Below are 25,340 nucleotides of genomic sequence, written 5' to 3' on the forward strand. Positions count from 1 at the left end.
GAACAACATGTCGACGTATACCATGTTGTGACAAGATTCGTGGTATCGTATCTTACAAATGATTGGCAGGCGAGGTTGTGAATGATAAAGTAAGGAATCGTATTGAGAGGTTAAGGATGTCCCCCAGCCGGGCCCGGAACGAGGAGTGCAAGCCCCTCAAGGTCTGTTCTAAAAAGTACATTTCGCTTTCCGATTGATCCCTACGGTCCATACCATATCCAACTGCACTGTGCCTCTGCTCGCCAGATAAAGACATATAGTCCCGGGTCCCCGCCGCTGGGTTCCCGAAGGAGGGCACTTAATTTACCGGGATGGATCCGTAACTGACGGTCGGCCCCGAGCTGGACAAGAGGCACTTTTGATATCAATGACAGGTTACCACGAGGTGCTGCTCTGCAGTCTTGTTGGGCTGGGAGATGGATGCGCTCTTTGAGTAGGTGGCCATACTCCGTACGCGATGATTGGAACGGATGCGCCAGTAATTACCCGATCTTGCGGTCAAGAGATAGAGAGGTGTCGCCAAGGGCCATCCTTTCTGGTTGGCCGCGCCAAAAGGTAGGTATGCACTCTCCCGCGCCTTGTGGGTGCAAGGAATGGGACTACTCGCGCTACACCGATAGAAAACCGGTTACGGGACAGAAACGCAATAACTCTTGTGGTATGAAATTGCTGGAAGAGGAGAAGCAAAATGCCGACGCCAAAAAAAAATACGGGGGTAATCCCTTACGAGAGACAGGTTTCTTTTTTCATCCAGGTTCCGGGGGGCGCGTGTCGCTGCACAGCTGGTATGAATCAAGGGATGGCGGGGGAACAGGGAACTGTCGAGTAGTGGCAGAAGCGGCGAAAAGGTTGAGGATACTTGAAACGTTCCATGACAGCGATCTAGAAAGGGTCCCGCGAGCCCGGGGTTCATCTCATCCTTTTGGATGGTGGGCATTGGAGCAAACGCGAGTAGGCACAGGCTGGGCTTGACAGCTTTGTACGTCATGAATCATGACGAATGGGTTCCTTTGGGGCCAGGAAAATATTCGGCATCTTGACCCATCACCCATACACTCACATATCATATTGCATCCCTTGACTCAACAATCTCAAGTCTAGACGCCTCGAGACGAAGTTGAGATGAAGGGCTGCTGTTAGTCCAAGCTATTGGAGAGAGGCTCGGGGAATGAGTCGAAGGGAACATCGGAGCCTTTTCTGGTCGTCACACACATGTGATACAGTGTCGGCGAAAGGGAGGGTGGTGAACAAACACAACCTACCTGACTGGCGACGGCAATCAAGCAAGCACCCACCCCTCCCTCAGCCGCGCGTGGGTGCTTGGTTGCATAGACAACGGAAGGCCACAGTTGCCCTTCTTGATTCGACACATTGCGACGAGTCACGAAGCTCAACGGGTCCAGCTGCCTTTAATAGGGTGGGAAATCAATTAAGCGATGATCCGGGGAGCGGTGACGATACCAGTACGCGTCCAGTCAGGATTCGGTTCCGTCGGAAGTTGATATTGTTTGCTGGCTTTTCTCGTAATAATCCAAATTTCTGTCGTGTTGTGGGTTGCGAAAAGTTATCCTGGTTCTGCCTCATCACCGTGTGCCTCTCGGGTCGTGATTTCTTACTCGTCACAAAAATAGCGAGCTGATTTCCAAATCGAGACGTCCAAGATTTTATTTTGGTCTGCCTGGCGGGCACTTTTGTCCACTCACTGTTGGTGACGGGTGTGAAATTCGACAAGACTTTTTTTTTTCAAAATGTGTTTTGTTCGTTGCTTTACGTCCCCGGAAACAGGAACGTGTAAGAGAAAATTACCACGTATGGTCTGGGTTGGTTACGGGACCCAGGTTTCGCATGCACACTCTCTTTTGCGGGGTCCCCACCTGAACCTGGGGAGTTCTTTGAATGCTTTGCGTCCCCTGGGCTTGCCCTGGTTTTTGGCTACAAGCGAAGAAGAAAATCATAACGTCAAGGGCCCCAGACGAGCCCCCGAGATTTGCACCGGCAATGTCCCGGTCGGGGCAAAGGGACCAACGATCCGGTTCGCCTGTGCTCGAGCTTCAAGCCACTCTGCATTACCAGAGGCTGGCTACCTGGTAATTGGCAAATTTTCTTTCATGAGGGTTCAGCAAATTCAGAAACCACGGATCTAGGGATTTGAGCGAGAGCATCGCCGATGCTTTGCTTCTTTCTCGCCGTAGAATCATTTCGAACAGAATAGCGGCGAGGTAAGATGCCTGCATTACTCCGTACTGACGATAATTGCTGTCCTTCCTTTGCTTTCATTTTTGGCGGTCAAGGGGAAACAAAAATAAATGGTCGCCCACCCTCCGAGACAAACAATGTTTTTCCCCTTATCATCTATCCGTCCGTGAAGTGCCTGTTGCAGACGGGGAGAGCTACCGGGGACAAGACGGACCAGCCAAATTACATTGAAGCGAAAGCTAGTTTTGGTGGGGGATTAGTCCGGGCGTAGTATCCGGGCTCAATACGACCCCACGCAATGGCATCTCCGTCAATCATATGAGATTAGGGGCAAGCAAAAAGCAAGCAAGCAACCACCAACAGAGTAAGTAGTGGAAAAGTATGCAAAGAATAAAAGCGGTCAAGGCGCACAATGCCTGTACCCCGGCGTGCCGAAACTTATTGAGGAAAAACGATAGCAGCGTCGGACTTGTTTACCTATCTTGTTGTCTTATCCTTTACGATCGCGTTCAAATTCGGTAGATATTGAATCGGGGGGTTGGAAAACAAGGTTTTTGTTTTCGGTGAAGGATGTGAACATTACTTCGTCATTATTAATCTAGATGTCTTGCTCGAGATATCTTGCGGGGAACACCATTTCTTTCCCTTCCAATACATAGGTATCGTCGTAAAAGTGTAGTGTAGTTCTGGTGAAAAAAAAAAAAAAACATTGGAATATGGTGCCATTTACCAGCAGTAGTGCCGTGCTATCTGCATTTGAGTCTCGGAAAGGACAACATTGAAATGTTTAATTCAAGACATTTCTTGGGTGTGTTCCGCCATGCAACAACGGCAGTATGGTGTACAAGGTTCCAAGTACCATACCCCAGCGTCGCGGGTATCGTACAGCAGGTAGGTACCTAGGTACCTTCTGCCCTACAGCCAGCCCGCACCGCCCACCAAGAACCGCAGTATGCTGACGGTCCTGCTTGTTTGCTTATTGTGGCCAACCGCAATGCAGTAAGGAGCTAAATTCGGACACATACACACACACACGCCCGCAGGTACTCAGCCACGAACCAAACTCACTCGACCGTCTCATTTGTTGTGTATTTTTATTTACCCCAGATTCGACAGCAAGCAAAGAAGACTTGCGATGCGAATGGCGACGGCTCCGATTCGGACTGATTATTGACCCTGCGAGATGACAACATAATCTGGGGAAGAAACGGACGGCCAGGCACGCAGTCTGAGAGTAATATTTGTGTGTTTACGTGTTTTATGCTTTTGGGCGTGATTCGGACCTAATTTGGAACGAAACGAATGTAAACTTTTTGCTTGTGACGGGACGATACGCGCTTAAAAATTAAGGATATCCACAACTGACCGACCATTCTGCCGCCCCGTCTTGTGGAAGCTTTTTGGGAATTGCGACGCTCGGGGTAGGGCTTGGGTTATCGTCGCGCGCACTGGTCTGCCATGAATCAGCCCGCCTGCAAGTCGGAATATGCGGTCAGTGGGGTTTTAAAATTGAGAACAAGTCAAAAGCAACCCAGGCAAGAAAAGCGAAACGAGAGAAAAAAATGATGGTGGCGTCGATGCATTATTCAGTCCCGAAATGGGGTGTGGATGTTTACTGTGGACGTGCCACTTTGAACCCGACAAGCCAAGTTTTCAAGCAAGAAAAAAAGAAAAGGAAAACGAGAGGAAGAAAAAAAAAAAGAGTTGTGATGCAATGTCCCGCGCCGTGCACTCGAAACAAATGCAACCATATTCGTTTCCCCCCTCGATTTGCTTTCTCCTGATATAGTTACTGCTCATACGCAAGCTGATACGATTACTCCCTACATCTATTTTTGTTGCTGAAAATATCATTGTAGTAATCAACGTATTATCAAACTTGGGGAGCAAGCCTTGCCATGGGTCAGGAAAGAAAAGTCTAGAGCGCGGCTTGGATGTGTCTATCCATCTTTCTCAGTAACCGTAATTACGCCTAGAAACATTCAATGACTGTTGATCCTTTCGCTAGTGGGAAAGGCAGTGGAAGGCTGGGCCAGGCCAGGCCATGCAAACAGTGGGTTCTAGCGGTCTACGATACGGTATTGTGGTCGGGCTGGCCCTGGGCTCGGTGTGCTTGAAGGGAGTCTTTCCTGTGGTACCCGTCACGGAAAGACAAGGGTATACTCCCCACCCCTGCCCACATTTTGGGCTGGAACTAGTAAGTGCCCCATGGACCTATCTCCCGTGCAATGCTTCTGGATTGTCTCCATGCCCTTCTTCCCGAACGTCCTCGAGAAGATCCGGTTCACACACCCTTGTCTGACAGGGAGGAGCGGTCAACCCGCACAGGGAATGGTTGGTTGGAGCCGAGGGTACCTAGGTACCTCCACACCAAGGGATAAAAAAAAAATTTGGCGGTGTTGTCGCTTGAGTACCGTTTGCTTTTCAAGACCCTTTTTGGGCGGCCAGGCCCTTGTCTTACTACAAGGTACTTACTCCCTTGGGCAGCGCGTGGGGGCCCCAAAATACCTGGGGGGTGGTCTCAAGGGGCTTGTACTCCATGTCTTGTAAGATGGTAAGGAATGGATGAGATTATTGACTCACGATAGATATAACATAACATCGCCCGTGCCTCGCCCCCAAACTCCCGTTCTCTCGTAGTTCAATTCTCGTTCGGATTTTTCCATATTCTCGTATCTCACGCATCGAAAAAAACCCCAAGCTAAGACACCAACAAAACTATCATCTGTCGCTCTCAACCTAAAGCGCCCAAGCACATTACCAAAAATACCACACCGCACTACACCGCTCTACTATCAACAGACCTGCATATTATTACATTTAGGTTCCCCTCCTGATTCTTGCTCGACACCGACATACATCACGCTAGTGGGCTACCGACACACAGCGCATGAAAAAACAAGCGCCACGTCAGTTGCATCGCGCATACTCAACATATTTGATCAAATTCCACTTTATAAAAGAAGACTCGCCTCTCGCCACAAACCTCGAGATCTCTTCTTTTGCGAGTTTCCACACAGACAAACACGCACCCATCAACCAACACCTTTTACAACACATACTTCATCACACATAACAACCGCAGCTATGTCGGCCTATAGCCCGTACGGCTCTTACAGCTCCCTTCACACGACATCGGCACCCATGGAGATTGGATCAGGAAGCTTCCTGTCCAGGCCACGATATGCGACCATGGACAGCTACAACACCACTAGCTTCCCTTCGTGGCCGAGGCGGTCCTCGCTTTCCGAATCTGAACAAGCCGATCACCCCGCCACCTCTTTCCTCTCGGACGAGGATCTCATCTTTGACACCGACCCCTTCTCTGAGGATGATGCCCGCAGTGTCTCGAGCAGCGGCAGTGGCTCTTGCTCGCCAAACCAGCCTACCCGCTACGATGTCCGCGCCGAGGAGGAAGAGGCACGGAGGCAACTCCAACGTCAGCAAAAGGCTGCCCTGCAACGTCAAGCACTGCAGATGATCCAGGAGGAGAAGGAGCGCCGCCGCGCCATGAGACAACGCCAGCTCCAGCGCAGGAAGTCAAGCGGCCCGTCTACCAAGTCAAAGGCGGCCGGTGCCGCCATGGACCCCATCGCAGAGTGATGTGATGACGACCTGGATTCGAGTCACTTGGGGGCCCAGTATCCGATAACGAACCGGATAATACTGCGACACGCACACGAACCAAAAACACTATCCAACCACTCACATACATGTCACGCACACACACACTCACTTACAACTCGGCACCCCACCCTCTCAAAAGCACACACACCCTCGCTCGTATCAGACGAGGGCGAGCTGAGGCGTGGCACAGAGCTAGCTTGTATAAGGTCCTGGAGTGAGTGAAAATAAAGGTAAGCTGAGTCAAACCCCCCACTCCCCAATCTCTTCCACATACTCGATGCACACCAACCTGAAAATGAATCGGATCGCTAACCCGACTTTTTCCCCCGTAGTACTTATTACTCATAATCAACAATACCCCTCACATTCACCACATACCCACGATAATTTCATCCCACCACTATCAGCCGAATTTAGCCCTATTTCATTCCAAGGTTATTTTTGGGAGTGGCATTCTATTTTATGACGACCTTTTCCGCCTTATCATTTTGCATCATCCATCGTCTTTTCCACCGACGGCCCGAGGTTGACAGCTGTGCGACTGGCTCCCCAGTATCTGGCTCGGTAATTTCAACAACAATCTCATTCTCTCACGCAGAATATATTCTCTTTTATCGCATGGATTTCGTTTATGGGGGACAAAAGTTTACAAGGCGATCCACTGCACATTAGGCAGCATCGCATCAGATATCCGCTTCCGGTTCGCAGTTAGCGCCGAGGCTCTGGCATTTTGCGAGACTATTTTTGTCTCCATCTTTTTCATCATGAGCTTTGTGTGCTCGCAGGCGTCACAGGAGTTTAATCCCCGATTGGTCATATGGGCCTCTTTACTATTATTACCTTTTTTTGTGCTGTTTTGTATGAGATACCGGAGGAACACAGGCCAAGTCCAAACTCCTGGCGAACCTACTTGCAGTAGGGAATCGCGATGATCTTTTTTTTTTCTCTCTTTCACCTAGCGAGCGCATGATACCCCCACACTACCACACTTGGGATAGTTAGTTTAGTCTTTAGGATAGTCATTCAACCATTTACACCGTCTTCTGGGTCATTCTAACAAACTCCATCTTTCCTACTGTGACCGCCCTTCCTGCCTCGAGAGAACACCAACCAGCCCAACGAAACCACACGCCATGCATGTCACGGAAAAGCAATCTTCTTCGACAAGACAAGCAGCAAAGATGTGGATATTGGCGACTCGATCTCGTTTCGGGGCTTTCTCGCCGCGGCCTCATTTAGGGCCCAAGGAAGGGTGAACTTGTCGGACCCGGTTGTGGAACCCCCGTACCGGCCAAAGTTCTCTCCGTGGAGCATCGGATCAAGGGAAACCCGGATGTGGGTTTTCTTCTACACTGTAAAATTTACAAATTGTTCTCAAAGCTGTTGGCATTACAAGGAACAGCCCACAACACAGCCCTAAATGCCCCATTGACAACTCACAATGACTCACCTTGAACCAGGAACTTGATATAGGGGAGGTTTTGTACGTACCAGTTATACTTCTTTTTTTCGCCAGGGGCAAGAGAAAAATGCCTCAGACAGTCAGTACGTAAAAAACCGGGTATTGTACGAAGTATGTACCTGTGGCTACTGATCGAGTCTCGAGTTGCGATGCTTGCCTCGACCTCGAAGCGTCGATACTCGCCCGGTACAGGGTAGGTTAGGTTGGAGAGAGTATACTCGGACGTCTATGGTACCTACCCTGCACACGTCGCATAGTCGGATGATGGCAACCGCATCGTTCTCAACCAAGAGTTAACCTTGCAAGATGCGGGGGCTTTCATAGCGATAGCTTCGTGTCCAGCTTGGGCTATGACAATACCTACTAGCCCATCTACGCATATGTTCCTCGTGTCGCGGAGGCCAGCCACCCACCCTGCCGAGAAACCATCTCGGGGTCCCTTCGTGGCTTTTGGGCTTAGTGCGAGGCACGCAATGTGACTTGCTTGTTAAGGTTGACGAGATATCAATGTGACAGGGTGATGTGACTGACAGGGCAGGTCAGCCTCGAGACGCCGAGGCTTGTGTTTTTTGTGATTTGTCAGTTCGTTACTCAAGTTCCTTCCTAACTAGACTAGAACTTATACAAGATGAACAACCATCTCAAAGAGAGAATTTATCAAATCCAACCCCGAAGCAGAAACTCTCGTTCGCATTGACGTTAATTATTTTGCAGGAAGAACAACACAACAGAATCAAGCTATACGCAAGCCATGCCGCTGTATGTGGCTTGGTCGGTTAGAATGCCACACCGGTGGGGAATAACAGATTCGGGCCCCGATGCATTAAAAAAGGAAGGAAAAGGAAAGGGACCACCTCTTTCTTACTGTGTAGAAGAAAGTCACAAGTAGAAAATAAGCACTCATCACATTCTTCTGTAATTCTTTTTTTTTTATTTTATTTTTTTTATGCTGATCCTTTAGGGTCTCGCCGAGTCCAGCCCGTTCGCTATGCCGATCAACAACGTTAATTGCGCCGACAATGGAGGATGGCTTTGGATGGATGCATCCCAAGGTAACAGTGCTTCTACCCTTCTTCCTGGGTGGTGGTTGCACCACGGGCTTGGCAAGAACTTGCCCCGGGCAAAAATAGCGTACATATTATGATCGGTTCAACCTAGCATGTTATCCGATATTTCGCTTGCATGGTGACGATATTTTTTGTCTATATGACGGGCGAAATTGGGTTGAGCTGTGACCTTATTTCCGTCTTTGTTCTCTTTTTTTTCGTGTTACCTCGGCCGACCCGGCCGGACTGTTCAAAGCAACCGTTCTCTCATCTTATTGCTCTGGGAGAAACACTTCCGCAAAACCTAAGATGAAGAGATGCTTTGTTGATCTATACATAGGTAAGATAGCAGAGTGTGATTGGGAAGGCAATTAATGCAAATTGAAACGTGCATTTTGTTCGTGCATTGTTGACAAGTAAAGGTGCTTCGTCGACTGCTCAAAAGTTGTGGTGGATGGAACCGTACATGTAAGAAATCATGCAAAAGTGCACCCAATCAGCGGTCCTTATATAGCCTGCGGTTCTTGATTTGCCTTTTGGTCATCCAGGCAGCTCAATATTTGGGTGGCCGAGAATGGCTCGCAAAGTAAGCCCCAGACTTGATGTTATAGTCAAATATCGGCGAAGTGTTCCCCTCTTTCGCCGCTTTTGCATTCGCATTGCGGCCACTATAGGAACATGAATAATTTCATTTATTTCAGACAAGAGATCGATGGTTGCACTCCGGCCACTGGGGGCTGATAGAATAGTCCAAGATTAAGTAACCAGGCCGTTTCAAGAGACAAGGACGAGGCTTCCCATGTGCATTTCATCCGAATTGTTCCTGTCCAGCCAAGCTTCATGCCCAGAGCAGCGTACTCATTGGATCGGGAACAACGTTACCTGCTACCATTAAAAGTCGTGTCAATGGTTAGGTAGGTATACATACATACATACATACATACATACATACATACATACATACATACATACATACATACATACATACATACATACACCACCGAGCTGGCCGCAGACTCTGCAATACGACTCTGTCCTTCTGCAACCTCCCAAAGCAGCACTGCAGAGAACTGGGACGGGTTTCGAACAGCAATACCCCTATGTGCCTGTTTTTGAAGCCCCCCCCTTCTTTTTTCCCCCTCAAGGTTCCAGGCTTCTCCGGTGACCGGCCTTTTTTTTCTTGGTCGACCCGAGTGGCTGGTGGCAGAGGAAAATGGGAGATGGCTGCGTCGCATTGTGTACGTACAGGTAGTGGATGGCGAAGCGGGTGTGCTGTGCCTGTGTGATTGTGAGCCTGTGGTTCTGGAAGCAAACCACTCAAAGGATACGGGAGAGTGACATTAAACAATGACAGTCTGCTTGTACAGTTTTGTGGCTGCCAATAATCTTGAAGTTGTTGTTGAAAACGTATAGAAAACAGGCTTGAAGCCCGCCATTATGTCTGTCTGCGATATACATACCCATCTAAGCCTACAGAATTGGGATGGATGGTGATAAAAATCTAAAAATTCCATGGGCCCGCTAACTGTCTAGAAGGTACGGACCAGTCGGAAGCTACCCTGTCCTACCCTATTCTGCTCGGGCCTATACCTAAAAGTATGGCTCAATAAATCTTTCCAATGTCGTTGGGTGGAGGCAGGGGTCTGCAGGACCTTGGTGATAGTGACGAGATATGCGTGTGATTCATGCTGTGCAAGCTTATTGCACAAGTCTTGTCCCTCCTAAAGATAGATATCTTTTAAAAAAGCAGGAATAAACCAATGCTCAAATATCTCTCAGTTTTACACCGCCGGATTGCTTCCAAGCATAACCGTCCTCTTTCTCCAGCATCCACTAATCGCCATTTTCAACAGAGGGGAACCGATGTTCTTAGTCTCGATCTGTATGCAAACCCCTGGCGGACGGGAGGTCTAAAATGTGATATCGGAATTCAAGCAGGGATCGGAAGGCCGATACCGAGCCCTGGTACACTAAATGGCAACTCGCATGAGGGGCAAAAAAAAAAGGCGATGAGGGAGGAACCGCTTCCTTCAGAAAATAAAGCCTTCTATGTATATGCGAGCAGCAACCCTGGACAGGAGTTGCGCCTGCCAGCATGGTGGAATTTTCAGCTTCACCGCACTCGTCCCCTTGCTGCGCCTTCACCCCGCATCCAAAAACCAAAGCTCCCGCTTGGCACAATTTTAAAGATGAGATAAAGGTTGCCAGGGTGGGTTGAGGATGTGCCGATGCGACCCTCGACCTTTCTTTGTTGTTGTCACTTCCCCTCCTCTGGTGAATGTCGAATCGAAGTGCTGCCGAAATTTTGACCAGCCCCATGTCAGCAAACAGCCCCGCGCAAGTGTCAAATGCCTTGGAGTCGAGAAAACAAATATTGGACCCGGTGCTGGCTTGATCTCCCACATTGTGGCTTTTGAAACGGCCGGCAGAAGTTCGATTGCGGATGTGGTAGGCAAAGGCCCGCTCGCATGGTGGCATCTCAATGCGCGGGGAAAGCTTCAAGGGCCCGGGGGCTGGATTGCAAATCGTTGAAAGCCTCGTTCCACTGGGCGGCCCGGGTAGCCTCGCTAAGGTGTGGCAGCATGAACGCTTAGGCACAAAATTCCCTCTCGACCAGGCATTCTTTCATGCAGAAAGTCGCAGTACCATATTTTCCCAGCACTACTGGGTAGGTAGGTAGGTAGGTAGGTAGTGGAGCGTGGCAATGCCAATGGGATCGACACGAGTTGCCGTCCACAAAACTTTTGCAAGGCGTTTTCAACAAAGGAGAAGGAAAGAAAGAGACAAGACGAGAAAAAAAACGCCCCAAAAACATATGGAGATGCCCATAAACGGCACGGAGAGTATCCAAAGTCCCGCTTACACAACGGTGTAGCACGTGCTTTGCGTGTGCCACCAGGCTTGGGCGCCGTAAAACGGTTCGCTAAGGACTGATAATTCGCACTTGTATATGTCATGTCCTGGCATCAGCCCATGAATATTAAATCGCGCCCAAGAAAAATAAATGGCTTGCAGCTCGTTGGGGCGGTCGGAGGACAAGGACCTGCATCTTGGGTACAGACCGGGGTCATGCAGCCCAAATGCAGAAGGCTGCGTGCGTTAGGTAGAAATCTACCTTTAGGTAAGCTATCTCAGGTCTAAGACAAGCATACCAATACTCCAGTAAGCAAGCAGCCCAAGAGCTGGCAAGAGCTGGCAAGGCACGATGTCCTCGTTATGCAGCCTTGCTTGGATCAAGTGAGCATGTCGTTCTGGGGGCCAACCAAAAAAAAAAAAAAAAAAAGAAAAAAAGAAAAAAAAAAACGGAATGCTCGCTAAAGTTGATGAGTTGATGTCTGCAATAGACGCACGTCTGCTCCTGTACCAGGTGATATATAAGTGAGGGGTTTTCTCGTTTCTTTTCCAACTCCGAATTTTACATATCAACGAGAGTGATTGTTGACTAGACTAGTCTAGTCGTCTGTTGGTAACTACCAAAGCTCGTATATGTTGTGCTTTGCGTCTGAGACAGCCTTGCCAATTTCCAACAATGCATATAGTAGATGTTAGTTTGTCATATATCATTTTCGCTTTGTCGTTTGCAGTTATCGGGACAATGCTTTGTCCTCTCGTCATTAAGATCGAAGTTTAAAAGTCGTCGCATGGTTAATTACGGCAAGTACGGGTATGTAAGTAACATACTCCAAGGTGGTGAAGAAAGGTTATGGTTCGTCCGAAAGTGGGGATTGGTAGCCCAGGGGATGTCTACGCACATCTTTGCCAGGGGAGCGACTGAACAATGGGTGGGCTTGGTGGGGTAGAAAAAGGCGGGTCGAAGCATCTGGGTTAGCGCCCGACCCCTGCATGATCTCACTGCAGCTCCAGCGAATGGGAAGCCATAATCGCGAATTGGCCACGGGCCGGCGCTTACGGGGACTCTTGAGTGGACTGACAACCCTGTCATCTACCCCGCCCATCACCCAACCACGCCGACGACGATGGCTCTGAAGAAGTTTGTCTTCTGTCACTGGCTATTTTTCCTCGGCACCAACCCAGGAGGGAACATCGCACGCGACGGGGGCCAGAGCGACGCCAACTCCGGTCGCATCGCCTAGGGACTCTGTCATTTTCTCGACATATTTTGCCATCTGGAACAGTCATGCGCATCACGCCCCTTCGTCATCGCAGGTCTGTCAGTCCTCTTGGACGCGACCTGGAACGAGGCGAGAAGCTGTTAGAACGAGGCGAAGCGAACGCCACGATATATGGACCGAATCGCCCTCAAGCCCATACGGCTATAATCACGAAATGCAAGGTACGGGGAAGCTAAAATAAAAGCATCAATGGGAAACATGAACAGCGGACGCTGTACGACCATTCACCTCCCGCAGTCGCAGTCGCAGTCTTGGCCATAGTCACTGGTACATGGCCACCCCATAGCCCCTCCGTCTTGCGGGGCAACAATTCCCGGCCGCCTACCTGTGAGAATTGAGCATTAAGATATCTCTGGAAAATCACATACAGAAGTCGAGGGCAGGTGATCAATCACTCAAATTATCATCCTCTTTGTGCCCACGACAACGCCCGCATTTTCGGCGCATTGCATCTTCGCATGCCTGTTTATCTGTGTGGTTATACATAGAATTTGAGCCGAGTCGGAGTCGCTTAATGCAAGAGAAGCATCTCAATTCCATTTATTTGTTCTGGGCTAGACTACAGACACATAGGCGGGCACCTGCAGTACATACCGTATGTACATTGCCCACATTTGGAATATTGAACGTACCGTCTACCAACGCCCTGGTTCCCGCCCTGCAGGGGTCCTTTAACGGTCAAGGGTTTCCTGCTAGATGGTTCATCCCACCCCTTCCTCCGCTTTTGTTAAATTTTACTTTTTATTTTCTTCGGTTTTTTTCCTTTTTTTTTTTTTTTTCTCCTTCTCTCTCTCTCTGTCTCTTTCTTGGCTAGACCTTTGGGCTGAGAAGAAGTAACCCTGGTAAGCTCTTGTCTGCCTCTCGTCCTTCATCGCTCGGTCCCCGGGATGTTGGGTTTCTCACTAGCCCCTGGTCACTATGTTTCTACTTGCCGCTGTGGTGTACGGGATGCATGCCCCGTCATTCCTGGGTTAACCCGTGGTCCCACCGCTTCTTGCACCCGCACATCTTAATGCCTTGAACGTGAAGCTGCAGGTTCTTGATGAGCCCTTTATGGGCTGAGCTGGGGCTTTTTGATGAGCCGGTCCTGTCTCCGCTCTAGCCCACAGCAAACACGCAAGCATGCAGTCCTCTCGCTGGCTGTTCTGGCCTGCAAGATGATTTTACGCTAGCCGACAAGCCACCAGTCAAGGCACGAGGCACGCAAGGAAATGCCAGGCCCATTGATCAGAACCGCTCTCATTTGATATGCCATCTCGGGATCGACCACTGACAGGCCAGGGCGCTTGAAGCTGCAACCTATTCGCTATCAACCTATCACACCCTTTCTGGGCAGTGAACAAGGGTTCCATTTTTTTTTCCCTTTTCCTTTAGAGTACATGCATTCATAGGTACCTAACTACCTTCACACCTACTTGCCTCTCCTCTCTTTGCTTCTTTTTTATTGTTTTTTTTTCTCTCCTCCGCGTTGCTCTCCCAAACATTCTTCTACCATTCTCCATCCCGAATAGATCCTACTGCTGCAACACAAGCGCCCGGCATACCCTTCCTCCCGCATGACTAGCCTTGTTCAGACTTATCAAGGCGCTGATCGATACGTTACCTGTATGTGCTGTGTGCCGCCCACGAGGCGGGTAACCTATCGCTGGCAGACAGTTACCGCTGCCACACACCCATCTCCGCACTCTCTACATGCACCTGTTTTGGTACTAGCCCCTTAACCTTCTCGCACGCATAGCACACAATCCTCATACCCTTTCTGGTGCTCCCATCTTCTCCACGATCTTTGTCGTCGTGCAACCATCACTGCAGACCATCTTTCGCTCCTACATATCACCTCGTCTTGGAGCCCAATCAATCCCAACTCGGTGTCATCCAGAATATCTACCCCGACGTTACCGTTGCGCCTGCTCTACAAAAGTTTTCAAGGGGTTCGACGTGGAGGAAAGCAGCACACGAACGCGGCTCCTGTCTATAACACTGGATATCGCGATCGACAAGCGTCGCCCAGCATCGTACTCGCCACATACTGCTTGATTGCCCTTCAAAGAGAATTGCAGTGCGCTGACTAGAAGCAAATCCCGCCAGTCTGGGATACATCATCGAAGGCTCAGAAGACCGTCTATTTTATCTCCCGCTCTGTGATGGTTGAATGAGACGAAGTTGTGTGTCTCCTTACCGCGTGTATTGGTCAGCTGCGACTATTCCCTTTGGAATATCATCGCCTCCTGTAAGTGAGCCCTTGTCCTCCGTATCTCCTTGTGATTGTGTACCTGCGCCTCTCCAAAGAAGCAATATCCCGCTTCTCTCGGGGCGTGCAGAGTTAAGCGCAATGCGCTCTTTGGCTAAGCTTGGACGATGGAGGTTTCTTTCTGCAGTTTTCCGCTAACAGCGCCTACTCTGATCACAAGACCGCCTGACCGCCGTCAAGGGGCCATAAATCCCCGCCGGGTCAAGGACAAGCGACGGCAAGCACGGAAGCCTTTAAATCTCACAACATGTCCGCTCCGGGCCAGCTGGCTCGGAACCGCTCCGTCTCGAGTGCCCAAAAGTCTAGGGGCCGAGTCAACCAGGACTACCCAGCGATGCAGTCCAGGACGCAGGACCGCGCTACGGTCATGCGATACTTCGAGCCCTGCGCCGCGACAGCATCCATGTTCCTGTATGCGCAAGGCAGCTCGGTGGTCTGCTGTCACCACGACACTTTGACGATAGAGCGGCGATTTTCGAGGCATTCGGAGGAGATACAGCTCTTGGCGGTTGATACCCAGAGCGAAACAGGGGCTGGACGTTTGGTGGTGAGCTACGACGCAGGGCAGACTGCCATAGTTTGGGATCTCATGTCAGGTGACGAGGTGGCTCGTTTTGCTTCCTATGAACACCTTACAACCGCTGCATGGATGCGTAATGGCAACGTCGCTTTTGGTAAGTCGTCTTGGTCAATGAATCAAGACTTGCTCTATAGGAGCAGCCGTAATCAAACAATTCGTGGAAGAAGAATTCTGACCGATATGCGCAGGCAACACCCAAGGAAACATTATACTATTTGAGCCACAGACGTCAGAGCATATTTCTTCGAGAACACTGGACCAAATAGCTGTGACATCACTAGCTCCGTCCGCGGATTGCCGGACATTCGCAATCGGGTAAGACGAACAAAGGATAGATGTGTCATTATGGATGAGCTGAGCTAACAGGTATGTCGATATCAGGTATCAAAATGGGTCTCTACTCATTGCAAATCTTCAGCCGAGGTTCACCATTTTGCATAATCTGACAACCTCACGAGGCCCATCGCCTATTGTAAATCTAGCCTGGCATGCCTCTTCATCGAGGCAGAAATCAGACATGCTTGCTGTGCAAACTAACGATGGAGACCTTCGTATTTGGAGCGTGGCAAAGTCCTACAACAACGCCGACCCGGCCAAAGTTGTGAGAATTCTCAAAAAGACCGAGAACTATCTGATCGGTCCAAATTGGATGGGGTGGTCAAAGAACGGAAGGATAATTCAGTTCTCTGAAAAGTGAGCCGCCCCCATTTGCAGCAAGTATGAACATTGATATCTACCAAGAAATGGAGACTGATGATGTTTTGACAGCGAGACGTTATCTTGGGACGTCCGGACTAAGCACGTTACCCAGGACAGCATTCCATCGTTGGAACACGTCCGAGGATTAGCTGTTTATGGCCCAGGCGCCAGTCTTTTTACGTTGGGTGCCAACAATACCGTACAACAGTTTGATCTCAACGCACCTGCGATGATGGTCGCCAATGTTCAGCACCCAGCTAATCTGCTGCCACCATCTCCGCCTGTGTCAATCGAGGAGCAAGAAAAGGCAGCGGCCGCGAGTAACTCGGAGTCGGAGATATCTATTTCGATCGAGCCAATGACGTCCGAGAGCGAAGAGGAAAGGATGTCACCGCTCGCCCGCATGATTCATTCTAGGGACACTGCCTCGAGCGGTCCGGGGATCTTCAGGCCTGATAGCTCACAGTCAAGCCACAGTGGCACCTCCGAGATTTCGTCGACCAGCTCTCAAACGCCTGGGAGGTACCAACCATCAGCCCATTCGCGAGGCCTTACGGAAAACACGTATATATCTGCAGGGTCATCAATGTTGTCATCGGCAGCACCACATTCTTCTCGGCATCGTGACCGAGACTCGTACTCCATTGGAAGCCTCAGCTCTGTGTCCATGGCTTCATCTAGCGGCCGTCCGTCAAAACATCGCCCCTCACGCCTTCGAAATGAGATTCCGCGCAGCCCAGAAGACTCGAGGGTCGATGATCTCTTCAAATTCACTCGAAGTCGCCTCAGCGATATCCCTTACAAAATGCCAGCCATGGCAGATGCCTCGAGGCTCACCAATGACGATCTTCGACGACAGATGTTGAGCACGATTTTCGGCTGGAATCGCGAGGTAGACGACTTGATTCGAGATGAATTAAGCAGGCACCCCAACTCCTCAGCTAACCGCATCCTGCTGTCAAAATGGCTCGGCGACATCGAGCCGGACATTATCGCAACCAGTTCAGCCAACATGACCTCTTCGGATTGGATGCTTCTGGCTCTGAGCGGAATCGGGGGACAGGCATCTCAGCACAAGCTTGGGCGTGCTTACGTTCAAAGACTTCTTGAGAATGGTGACGTACATGCGGCTGCCACAATCATGATCGGAATGGGCGACCAGATTGATGCGATTGAGATTTACGTGTCGCACAAACGCTACATGGAGGCTCTACTCCTGACCTGCCTCTTCTTCCCGTCGGTCTGGGAACGCCAAGCACAGATTCTCAAGAAGTGGGGAGATTGGGCTGTTCAGCACGGCCAGCAACAATTGGCCATTCGGTGGCAAGTTTTCTCCTTCGTATTTGGCTTAACCCTAAGGCTATTTTTATATTCCCCCTTTGTAAAGCTACTGACTGCTAACACCTGATGTTCTACTTAGCCTTGCCTGCATAGGCAAAGAATCTTCAGAGCCGTGGACTTCGCCCTCTGCAGCACAACTCAGTTTCGGTAGCCTGAATGCCATAAACTCTAGCATCCCTGAGGTGCTCAGTCCTCCATTGTCACCGCCAGGCATGAACAGGGGACCGCAGCGCAGTATCGCAAAGGCTTCAGCGCTGAAACTCATCACTTCCTTTGGAGACCAAGGCGCAAAGGCCAAGTACTTTGCAGGCGACGATGGACAGACGCCTATTGCCGCAGGCGTGACGCCTATCGCCGAGTCTGCAATCTCCCCCGGCGCCTTTGACCCTGCCACCGCTTTCATCCGTCCCTCCCAACGAAGTGCCTTCCCCACGCCCAGCTCCGCGCGTCCTTCGAACCAAAGCTTTGGTCGACATCGCCTGCCTTCGATCGGAGAGGCGACAGGAAAGGGCGAGCAGCGTCGACGCACGCCCGGCCCATCGTCTCCTGTACTAGACCGTGACGGCAAGGGGCATTTGAGAGGACCGTCATACGATTACTCCAACAACAACTTGAACGAGGCCGAGGCGATCGGCCGTGCAGCAACTGCAAGCCCAATGATGATGCGGGACAGCCACCGCAGGAGAGAGCCGCCGCCTCCATCGCCCTCGCCTGCTTCGATGGCCATGCTCATGGATCATCAGGGTGGGCGCACGAGCCGCAACGGGCCGCGTAATCGCATTCCTCAAGGAATTGACTTGCAACTGCAGCCCATTGAGCCACCAAATCAGAGCAGTGACGTGACTTCTCCCGAGCAGTCTGTGGCCTCTTCGACTAGATTTCACTGGCCAAGCCGCCGGCGGGGACCCGGCTCCGTAGCCAGCTCAGTCACCTCTGCAACTTCCAGCGTAGCAAAGGCACATCGTGCCCGAGGATATGGCCACCCTGGTAAAACTCTCGATGATTATATTCACAGCATGGACAACACGGCTGGCAGGCGTGCGACCAGCCGTGGACGCGGACGGGACTCGAGCAAGACCAGGAAGTCCAAGTCTCGCGAAGCATCTCTTGACCATGATCAGCGTGGGCGTGAGACTTCGAGAGGATACACTCCACGAGCTGGCAAGCGATCTCCTCGATCACCTGTCCCCATGTCTCCTGAGGAACTAATCAATCTCAGCACCCCAAAAACGAATGATGCCAGAAGAGGGGGCGATGGATCAGTCATTGAGATTGCCACAGATCAACCCAGCACCGTCCGAAAATTAAGCAGCAGTCAGATTCGGCATGCGTCAAGGACTCGAGCAAACGGTGGTAGCCGGCCTTCCAGCCGTGGACGGCGAACGGCCAGTCCCGAAAGGATCGGTCGCGAGCGCAGCAGTGGCAGGAATGCATCACCTCCATCTCCAGTACCAATGTCGGCCATCCCAAGAGATTTCTCTGGCTCAGAGGAGGAGAATGACTATATGAGGGCGATTGAGGCAAAGGAAAGGTTCCGCAAGAAGAACACTCGTAGCAGTAGCCGGGGTTTCCGTAACGCCTCGCCGGGGTCGGCTTCCCACCGGCTGATGAGCGACAGGAGACCTTCCAAGGAGTCTGCAGGCTTTGGTGAGGCTGAGGATGCCGTCAGCTCGCTTCGCAGGATCAAGGACGAGAGACAGCTCAAGAAAGAGGCAGCAGCTCGAGAGCTTGAGGAAAGACGCAAGTCACTGGCGCGTAGACCTGCTGCACCGCCGATCCCACACCCGGATGAGCTGTCACCTATTGTTACTCGAGGCCCGGCCTTCTTCGAGTCGGCCTTGCCCAGCACGGCCTTTGTGCCACCCAGAGATCTGCCCACACGCAGTCGCACGGTCGAGCCGGGAGAGTCAAGGAGCATGTATGCCAACCGTCAACCCCTTATCGGGCTTCCTGCCACACCCAAGGCGATGCGCTTGATCCTGGAACCAGAGACTGGAGGTGTGCCGGGAGTCCCTGAAATTCCTGTCACCTTTGCCCAGAGAGCCTCCCCAACACAGTCCAACGCATCTCCAAGGCATTCCCCCGAGAAAAGTGAGGCGGTGGCCAGAGCGGATTCCGAGCAGACCAAGGCGCCCCAAGAGAATCTTCTTACTTTACTGCCCTCCACCGTCTACAGCCCTCCCGTGCGGCCACCAATTTCTCGTTGCATGTCAGCGCCACCCGAGGAGCCGCTCGCCCCCAAGACTTTCAAGCCTTCTCAGCAATCCAGCTCTCGCCAGGCCAATGACCGTAAGATGAGCACACCGGACGTGTCTTCGGACCTTCGCCAGGCGGGCAACATGAGGACAATAGACGACATGCTGGCAAACAACACCCAAAGGCCGACGCATGAGTCCCAAGGGATGCCACCTCCTCCTCCACCCCCTCCAGTGCTCAAAGAACTGCAGCATCTTGCCATACCCCCACCGCCGCCTCCTGCGCCACTTTCATTCAGCCAAAAGTCGCAGCAACCTCAAGTCTATGGAGGGCGTACCGCTGGAATGATCGAGATAGTGATGGACAATGATGACCAGATCCCTCCTCCACCCCCTCCCCCGCCGCCAATGACCATGTCGGCGCCGCCGGTTCCTGTGGCTATCCCAGTAAGCGAGGCCACCGTTCCTATCCTCTCGCCACCGGCACCGCCAACGCCTAAGTCCAACCACCAGCGGGGTCGCAGCAGCATCGACAACAGCATCTCGTCGCGCATCTCTCGTGTCACCGATCGCGTTCGATCCGCCAGCCGTAGCCGGACCAACTCTTCGATGCTCTCGCGCAAGTCGCCCGAGCTTGCGAACCAAACCTCCCCATACGAGAGCATTGGGCCGCCCGTCAGCTTCTCTGCCCGCGCTGTGGCTCAGGTCCAGCAGCAGCAGCGCACTCAGACTGGTCTTCAGCCCAGTGAGATGTTTTGATGGAAGAACCCCCATCAAATTTCTTTCTCGTTTGCTCACACTTATTCTTGTTCTCTGCCGTTTTTACTCTTCTACTACCACATCTAATTCTGTCGAGGGCACGCATCATATATATATACATGAGCTTGCTTTCTCTACTCCTTTTTTGCATTCATCATGCCTACCTACTCTGCATGGCGGCTGGCGTTTTCCGTTTGATTTTCGCAAGATCACGCTCCCGAAGGAGCGAAGACGTGCGTGAATATCTTCATCGATGACATATACCATTGTGGGAACTTTTTAGCTAGCAAACTTGACTTTTTCTGCTCTATTCAGTTGGCACACTTGGTCTTGCCTTTGTCACTTGCACCATTTATGTCCTTCATTGCCTGCTATGGCTCCATCATTTCTTGTGATCCAAAGCATTTGCATTAGCGCTGGATATGATTCTTCGCCATTTTTTCTTTTTGCCTTCGTCCTTTTCTTTTTCCTTTCTTCCAGTACTTCGCAAAATCTTATTCTATTTCACAGCCCGCGGGCTTCTTACTGATGAACTGATGACTTTTCCTTGTTATTATTCACTCTCTTGTTTTCAGCCTTTCTTTTCCAGCTTACTTTTACTTGTCTGCAACCTCGTTCGGAAGAGAGTGAGGAGACGGTGTACAGAACCACAAAAAGAGAAGAAGCACAAGGCCCCAGGGCCCCAGTTCTGCGACATTTGACAGTCGTATGTCGGCATAGGGCAGGCAAAAGAAGACGAAACCCATCAATGAGATGGCAAAAGGGTATATAAGATGGTCTGTTTTGTTCAAATTGGTTTCCGATGCGCAGAAGGCGTCCTATGCTGTCGGGTTGGGCATGGAATTAATGGAGCACTCAACGATTGATATAATCAGTTGCCTCACGGCCACTTGTTTTTAGTTAGTTCTTCTCATTACCTTTATTTCGTACTCAACCCCAAAAGCCAAAGAATCAAAATCTTACTTTTCTTCTTCAATTCTGCAATTATATATATCTAGTCCCGTTCGTAATTGTCGCAATAATAACGACCGTGGTTGCAAAGTAAAATGTAGCGGCGATTAGCAATCGGAAGGACGTACAAGAAAAAGGGGCTAAGAATAAAACGGCAAAAAGAAAGTTGACCTGTCCAATCCAACCTGTGCACATCCCCCGAGCGTATTCCATCAATGCCAGACAACGATTGGAGTCCTGTGATGAGTGAAACCTCCCTTCAGATTATCTCCTTGGCTTAGGGCAAAGCTTCATCATTGGTTACCCAAACGAGAGCATTACCTTCGCTGTCTTCATGACGGGCGCATCGAGGTTCGAAGCGACGTGCCTTTGGTTGCGTGATGGCCTTCTTTCGGCAATCTTGCGACTACCCCAACCAGTTACAGTTGATAAACTTGTTCCAAGGTGGGGTTATAAAGTGTGAACGGTATTCGACAGTCACGTGTGACCACTAAGGCAAAGCTGGTGGTACCTTGACCACTGAAACCACATACCCACACCAACCTGCTTCAGCACGTGCTAGCGCGACAAGCTAATTGTACAACCACTATCACTATCTGAGGCTTCATTACCTGATATGTACTTTAGGTAGTTAGGTACACCCAGGTCACTTACACAACCTCGTCACAGGGCCTTACGTTTAAACAGGTGGGCGTCTGGCCACACTCTTTCTTTTTACTTCCTTCAATCATGCCGGTGCACCTAGATCGCCGGTCGTCTTCATCGACGACCGCCGAGTTCACCGTCACGACACGCCCGCCACTCACCCTCGGCCTGCGCGTCCTCTTGGCCGCCGTGACCTTGGGCCGCATAATCATTGCAGCCTCGGCCGTGCTGCTGCTCTACGCAAAGTGGGACGAAACATTCCCCAAGTCCCCTCAGCAATCATCATTCCATCGTCAAGAAAACGACCCGCTTGGAGCGTCGCCGCTGCTCTCCCCAGAAGGCCTCGTGGAGCTTGCGGTGCACCTCCTCCGGCTGAGCCTGGCCTCGCCGCCCGGTCGCGTCTTTGCGTCCTTGTCGACGGCCAGCCCGGCCTACGTCCTCGTTCCACTGTGCCTGGCGCTGCTGCATGTCTCCCAGCTGCGCATCTACAGGTCGGAGACGCTCCTGGTCCTGCGGGGCCTCGGCGTCCAGACCATCTCCCAGGGCGACGGTTTCATCCTCCCGACGCTCGGGGGTCCCAAGAATCGCTTCATCCCGACCGAGAAGATAAGGGATGTCGTCATCAACGAGGCGCCGTTGGGCTTCGAGGTGCGCTTCTACCTGGTTATCATCGTCGAGGGGGAGGAGGAGCTCGTCGTCGTCTTTCCTCGTCTGCTGCCCCGCAGGCCCGTCGTGGAAGCTGTGTGGAGGGGAGTCAGGGCATGTCTTCATGAGCCAGAGTCTGTTGAACAATCAAAATAAATGGACTCCTTGTCCCCGTCGCCGATCACCTAGTTATATTTCACCCAACCAAATGTGATTTGAACCTCATGTATGGTCGCAAACATCACCGACATCAGAAGCTGGCGCGACTATTCGCGGCGACATGGGATGTACAATTTGATCAATTCTATTGACAGGTGTCCTAGATGCAATCAACCATCTACCCCACAGCCCGGCTTCCTTCATTAAGCCCCTGAACATTTGGCAGCCTCGGAAGCAAGAGCAGCAGCAGCAGCAGCTTTCCGAGCCTTGATAACGGACCGCCATTCGGGATTCTCACTGAGCTCGACGGCACTTTCAAACCCCTTGCTACGAGCCCACTTATCATTGACCTCATCTGGCGTTTCCAACATATATCTCTGGGCGAGCGGCTCATACATGCCCACCTGCCTATACCAGTCGTCGCCCTCAAACGTCTTGCGGCTGGGCGCCTTGTTGCTCTTCTTAGGCTGTGGTCCCGATTCAACTGGTTTTGTCGACGCTTTCGCCGCCTGCCGCTCTGGATCCTCCACCATGGTGGCAGCTCGTTGGAGAAGCTGATTGGTCAGCAACTCGTCCATCTTCTTTCCCCTCCAATGAGCCCACAGTTCATCGAGAAGACCCTTGCGATTGTAGAGCTCGTCAGGACTGTCGCCGTCCGCCCCGGCATATATCCATTCCAGCTCTCCATGAGTCGAACCATCCGGAAGGGTACGGCCGCCATATAAACAATCCCAAAGCACAAGTGGAGCATCAGACGCCATAGGGTAGTTTGGCTTGCCAGGGTACTTTTCGATATCGAGTAGTTCTGACACTATAGACGGCTTCTCCAGTCTTTGGCCGACCAAGAAAAGCACCGCTATCATGTGTCGGATCTGATGCCATAGGAATGCTGAGCCGCGTACATGGAAATAGTACACTTTCGGCCGCGCCTGTGAGTCTTCTCCGCTCGGCCTAAAGTCGGGAGTGTCTAGGTATGGAAGAGACGATGCTGCTTCAGGCACCTCGACAATCGAGGCTTCTCGAATCAGCCGCTTGAAGTTGCTGATCTGCTTGGACGCGTCGATCTTGCAGAAGTTGCGAAAGTCGTGCTCGCCCTCAAACAGACGAGCCGCTTCACGCATTGCGTCGAGGTCAAGGTAGCCGTCCTTGTGCGTGCTTCCCGGCTCCTTGTAACCCATCACCCCGTCCAGGCGTGCAGGCACGGGCGAGAATATGGGCTGCGTAAAGAAGTATCGGTATTGTCGCTCATGACACGAGTGTCGTGCCGAAAACCCTGGGGGCGGGTTTGGGCACCATGCGAGTACCCTAATATCTACTGGCAGAACCGCATTGAGCATTTTGCAGTACTTGATCTCCTTGTCTGCAGGGTAGGGCGCGTCATCTTCCTCTCCTTCCTGCTCATCCTCTTGACCTGGTTGGCTGTCTTCAGGGACAACTTGAGCCCCTGCTGCATCCACCGCACCAGTCGACGCCGATGCTGCTTCGCCCGAGCCATCCTGGTCCAGTTGGACGGCACTTTGCTTCTTTTTACGCAACGGCTTGTTGCTCTTCACGCGGAGTGCAACAACCTGCCCAAAGGCACTGACTCCACGATCGGTGCGGCCACACTTGGAGTAGTCGCAGACCTTGAAGTCGACCTCGCTGGGGTCGCGCTCAGGGTCCGGAAAGATGAGGCAGGTTTTCACCAGGGCCTTCCAAAGCTCTTCCTCTATGGCGGGCAAGGCACCAGACGGTTGGTACTCGAGACCGTTGTAGTTTTTGCCAAGGTACGCCAGCTTGAGGGCAATGTACCGGGTTGAGAATTCCGAGGCATTTCGGGGAACACCTTTTTGTTTTTTCTTCTTGGGTGGTGGTGTTGCAGCAGCAACACCAGAAGGTTTACTTGAAGATGATCCTACTGGTGGTGGTGGTGACGATGGTGACGGTGATGCTTTTTTTGGGTGAGGAGGGGTATTAGGTCTAGGCTGCTGAATATTTTGTCCCTGCTGCCGCTGCTGACTTGCGAGTTGCGATTCGAGCAGCTTAATCTTTTTGATCAGACCTTCTTTGGTCCATGACCTATAATCCCTAGTCCCCGACATGATTCTGGTGTTGTAATGGCGGGTGCCGCCACAACATGCAAGCTTATTAGGGATTATTTTGGATTGTTGGTGGGGGTCTCTGACTCCAGCAGCTAGAGATTGTAGTAGTGGTTGTTGGAGTAGTTGTTGCAGGCTGTAAATGTTAACCTGCGCACGTGATGTACTCAGTTTGCTGCTGCCCCATCGGACACGGGTCGGCGCCCTCATGACATGGCAGTTCGACTTTGGCCGAAATTTTAATTTGGGTGAGGCTTGTGTCGTTGGTCCGTAAGAATAGATAAACAGCTCAGTACACAAGTAATTACGCCTCCATACCTAACTGATTGAATTCTCTTCAAGTACCGTACCTCCCTTGGACGAAATTTGCAGAGCCTGAAATTAAATCGTCAAATCGGCTTGTACCGGTCGCTACCAATGGCGTCTCGTTTAGTTATCGATAGTAACCAATGAGACTTGGCCTGTGCCCAGGTTGGGGGTCTCAGATGGGTGCATGGGTGTAAGTGCGGCGACAATCGACAATCGAGGTAGCTCTGAGGTATATTATGTACAGCAACACACAAGTCCTATCCC

General features: G+C 51.3%; 6 protein-coding genes across 6 annotated transcripts; 4 read left to right on the top strand and 2 right to left on the bottom strand.

Annotated features, from left to right (window-relative positions):
- Positions 1-1,748: 1,748 nt before the first annotated feature.
- On the top strand, positions 1,749-2,144 carry MGG_16152 (uncharacterized protein; the record flags this gene model as incomplete). Its single annotated transcript, XM_003709328.1, has 1 exon — positions 1,749-2,144. One exon carries the CDS (start codon positions 1,749-1,751, stop codon positions 2,142-2,144), a length of 396 nt encoding a protein of 131 aa, XP_003709376.1.
- A 2,120-nt stretch (positions 2,145-4,264) lies between these two features.
- Positions 4,265-4,737, bottom strand: MGG_16153 (uncharacterized protein; the record flags this gene model as incomplete). The annotated part of the gene is made up of 2 exons (XM_003709329.1): positions 4,265-4,384; positions 4,672-4,737. The coding sequence occupies 2 exons, from the start codon at positions 4,735-4,737 to the stop codon at positions 4,265-4,267; spliced, it is 186 nt and encodes a 61-aa protein (XP_003709377.1).
- A 110-nt stretch (positions 4,738-4,847) lies between these two features.
- Positions 4,848-6,862, top strand: MGG_06672 (uncharacterized protein). Its single transcript, XM_003709330.1, has 2 exons — positions 4,848-6,053; positions 6,156-6,862. The coding sequence occupies exon 1, from the start codon at positions 5,284-5,286 to the stop codon at positions 5,797-5,799; it is 516 nt and encodes a 171-aa protein (XP_003709378.1). The 5' UTR covers positions 4,848-5,283; the 3' UTR covers positions 5,800-6,053; positions 6,156-6,862.
- A 6,914-nt stretch (positions 6,863-13,776) lies between these two features.
- Positions 13,777-21,274, top strand: MGG_06673 (uncharacterized protein). Its single transcript, XM_003709331.1, has 7 exons — positions 13,777-14,069; positions 14,203-14,694; positions 14,876-15,389; positions 15,484-15,610; positions 15,677-15,988; positions 16,064-17,317; positions 17,415-21,274. Exons 3-7 carry the CDS (start codon positions 14,963-14,965, stop codon positions 20,287-20,289), a joined length of 4,995 nt encoding a protein of 1,664 aa, XP_003709379.1. The 5' UTR covers positions 13,777-14,069; positions 14,203-14,694; positions 14,876-14,962; the 3' UTR covers positions 20,290-21,274.
- Positions 21,275-21,803: 529 nt separating this feature from the next.
- On the top strand, positions 21,804-25,113 carry MGG_06674 (uncharacterized protein). The gene has a single exon (XM_003709332.1). It carries the CDS (start codon positions 21,970-21,972, stop codon positions 22,684-22,686), a length of 717 nt encoding a protein of 238 aa, XP_003709380.1. The 5' UTR covers positions 21,804-21,969; the 3' UTR covers positions 22,687-25,113.
- On the bottom strand, positions 22,765-25,131 carry MGG_16154 (tRNA-pseudouridine synthase). The gene has a single exon (XM_003709333.1). The coding sequence runs from the start codon at positions 24,975-24,977 to the stop codon at positions 22,893-22,895; it is 2,085 nt and encodes a 694-aa protein (XP_003709381.1). The 5' UTR covers positions 24,978-25,131; the 3' UTR covers positions 22,765-22,892.
- Positions 25,132-25,340: the final 209 nt, after the last annotated feature.

Source organism: Pyricularia oryzae, chromosome 1, assembly GCF_000002495.2.
Source record: "Pyricularia oryzae 70-15 chromosome 1, whole genome shotgun sequence".
Taxonomy (NCBI): Eukaryota; Fungi; Ascomycota; class Sordariomycetes; order Magnaporthales; family Pyriculariaceae; genus Pyricularia; species Pyricularia oryzae.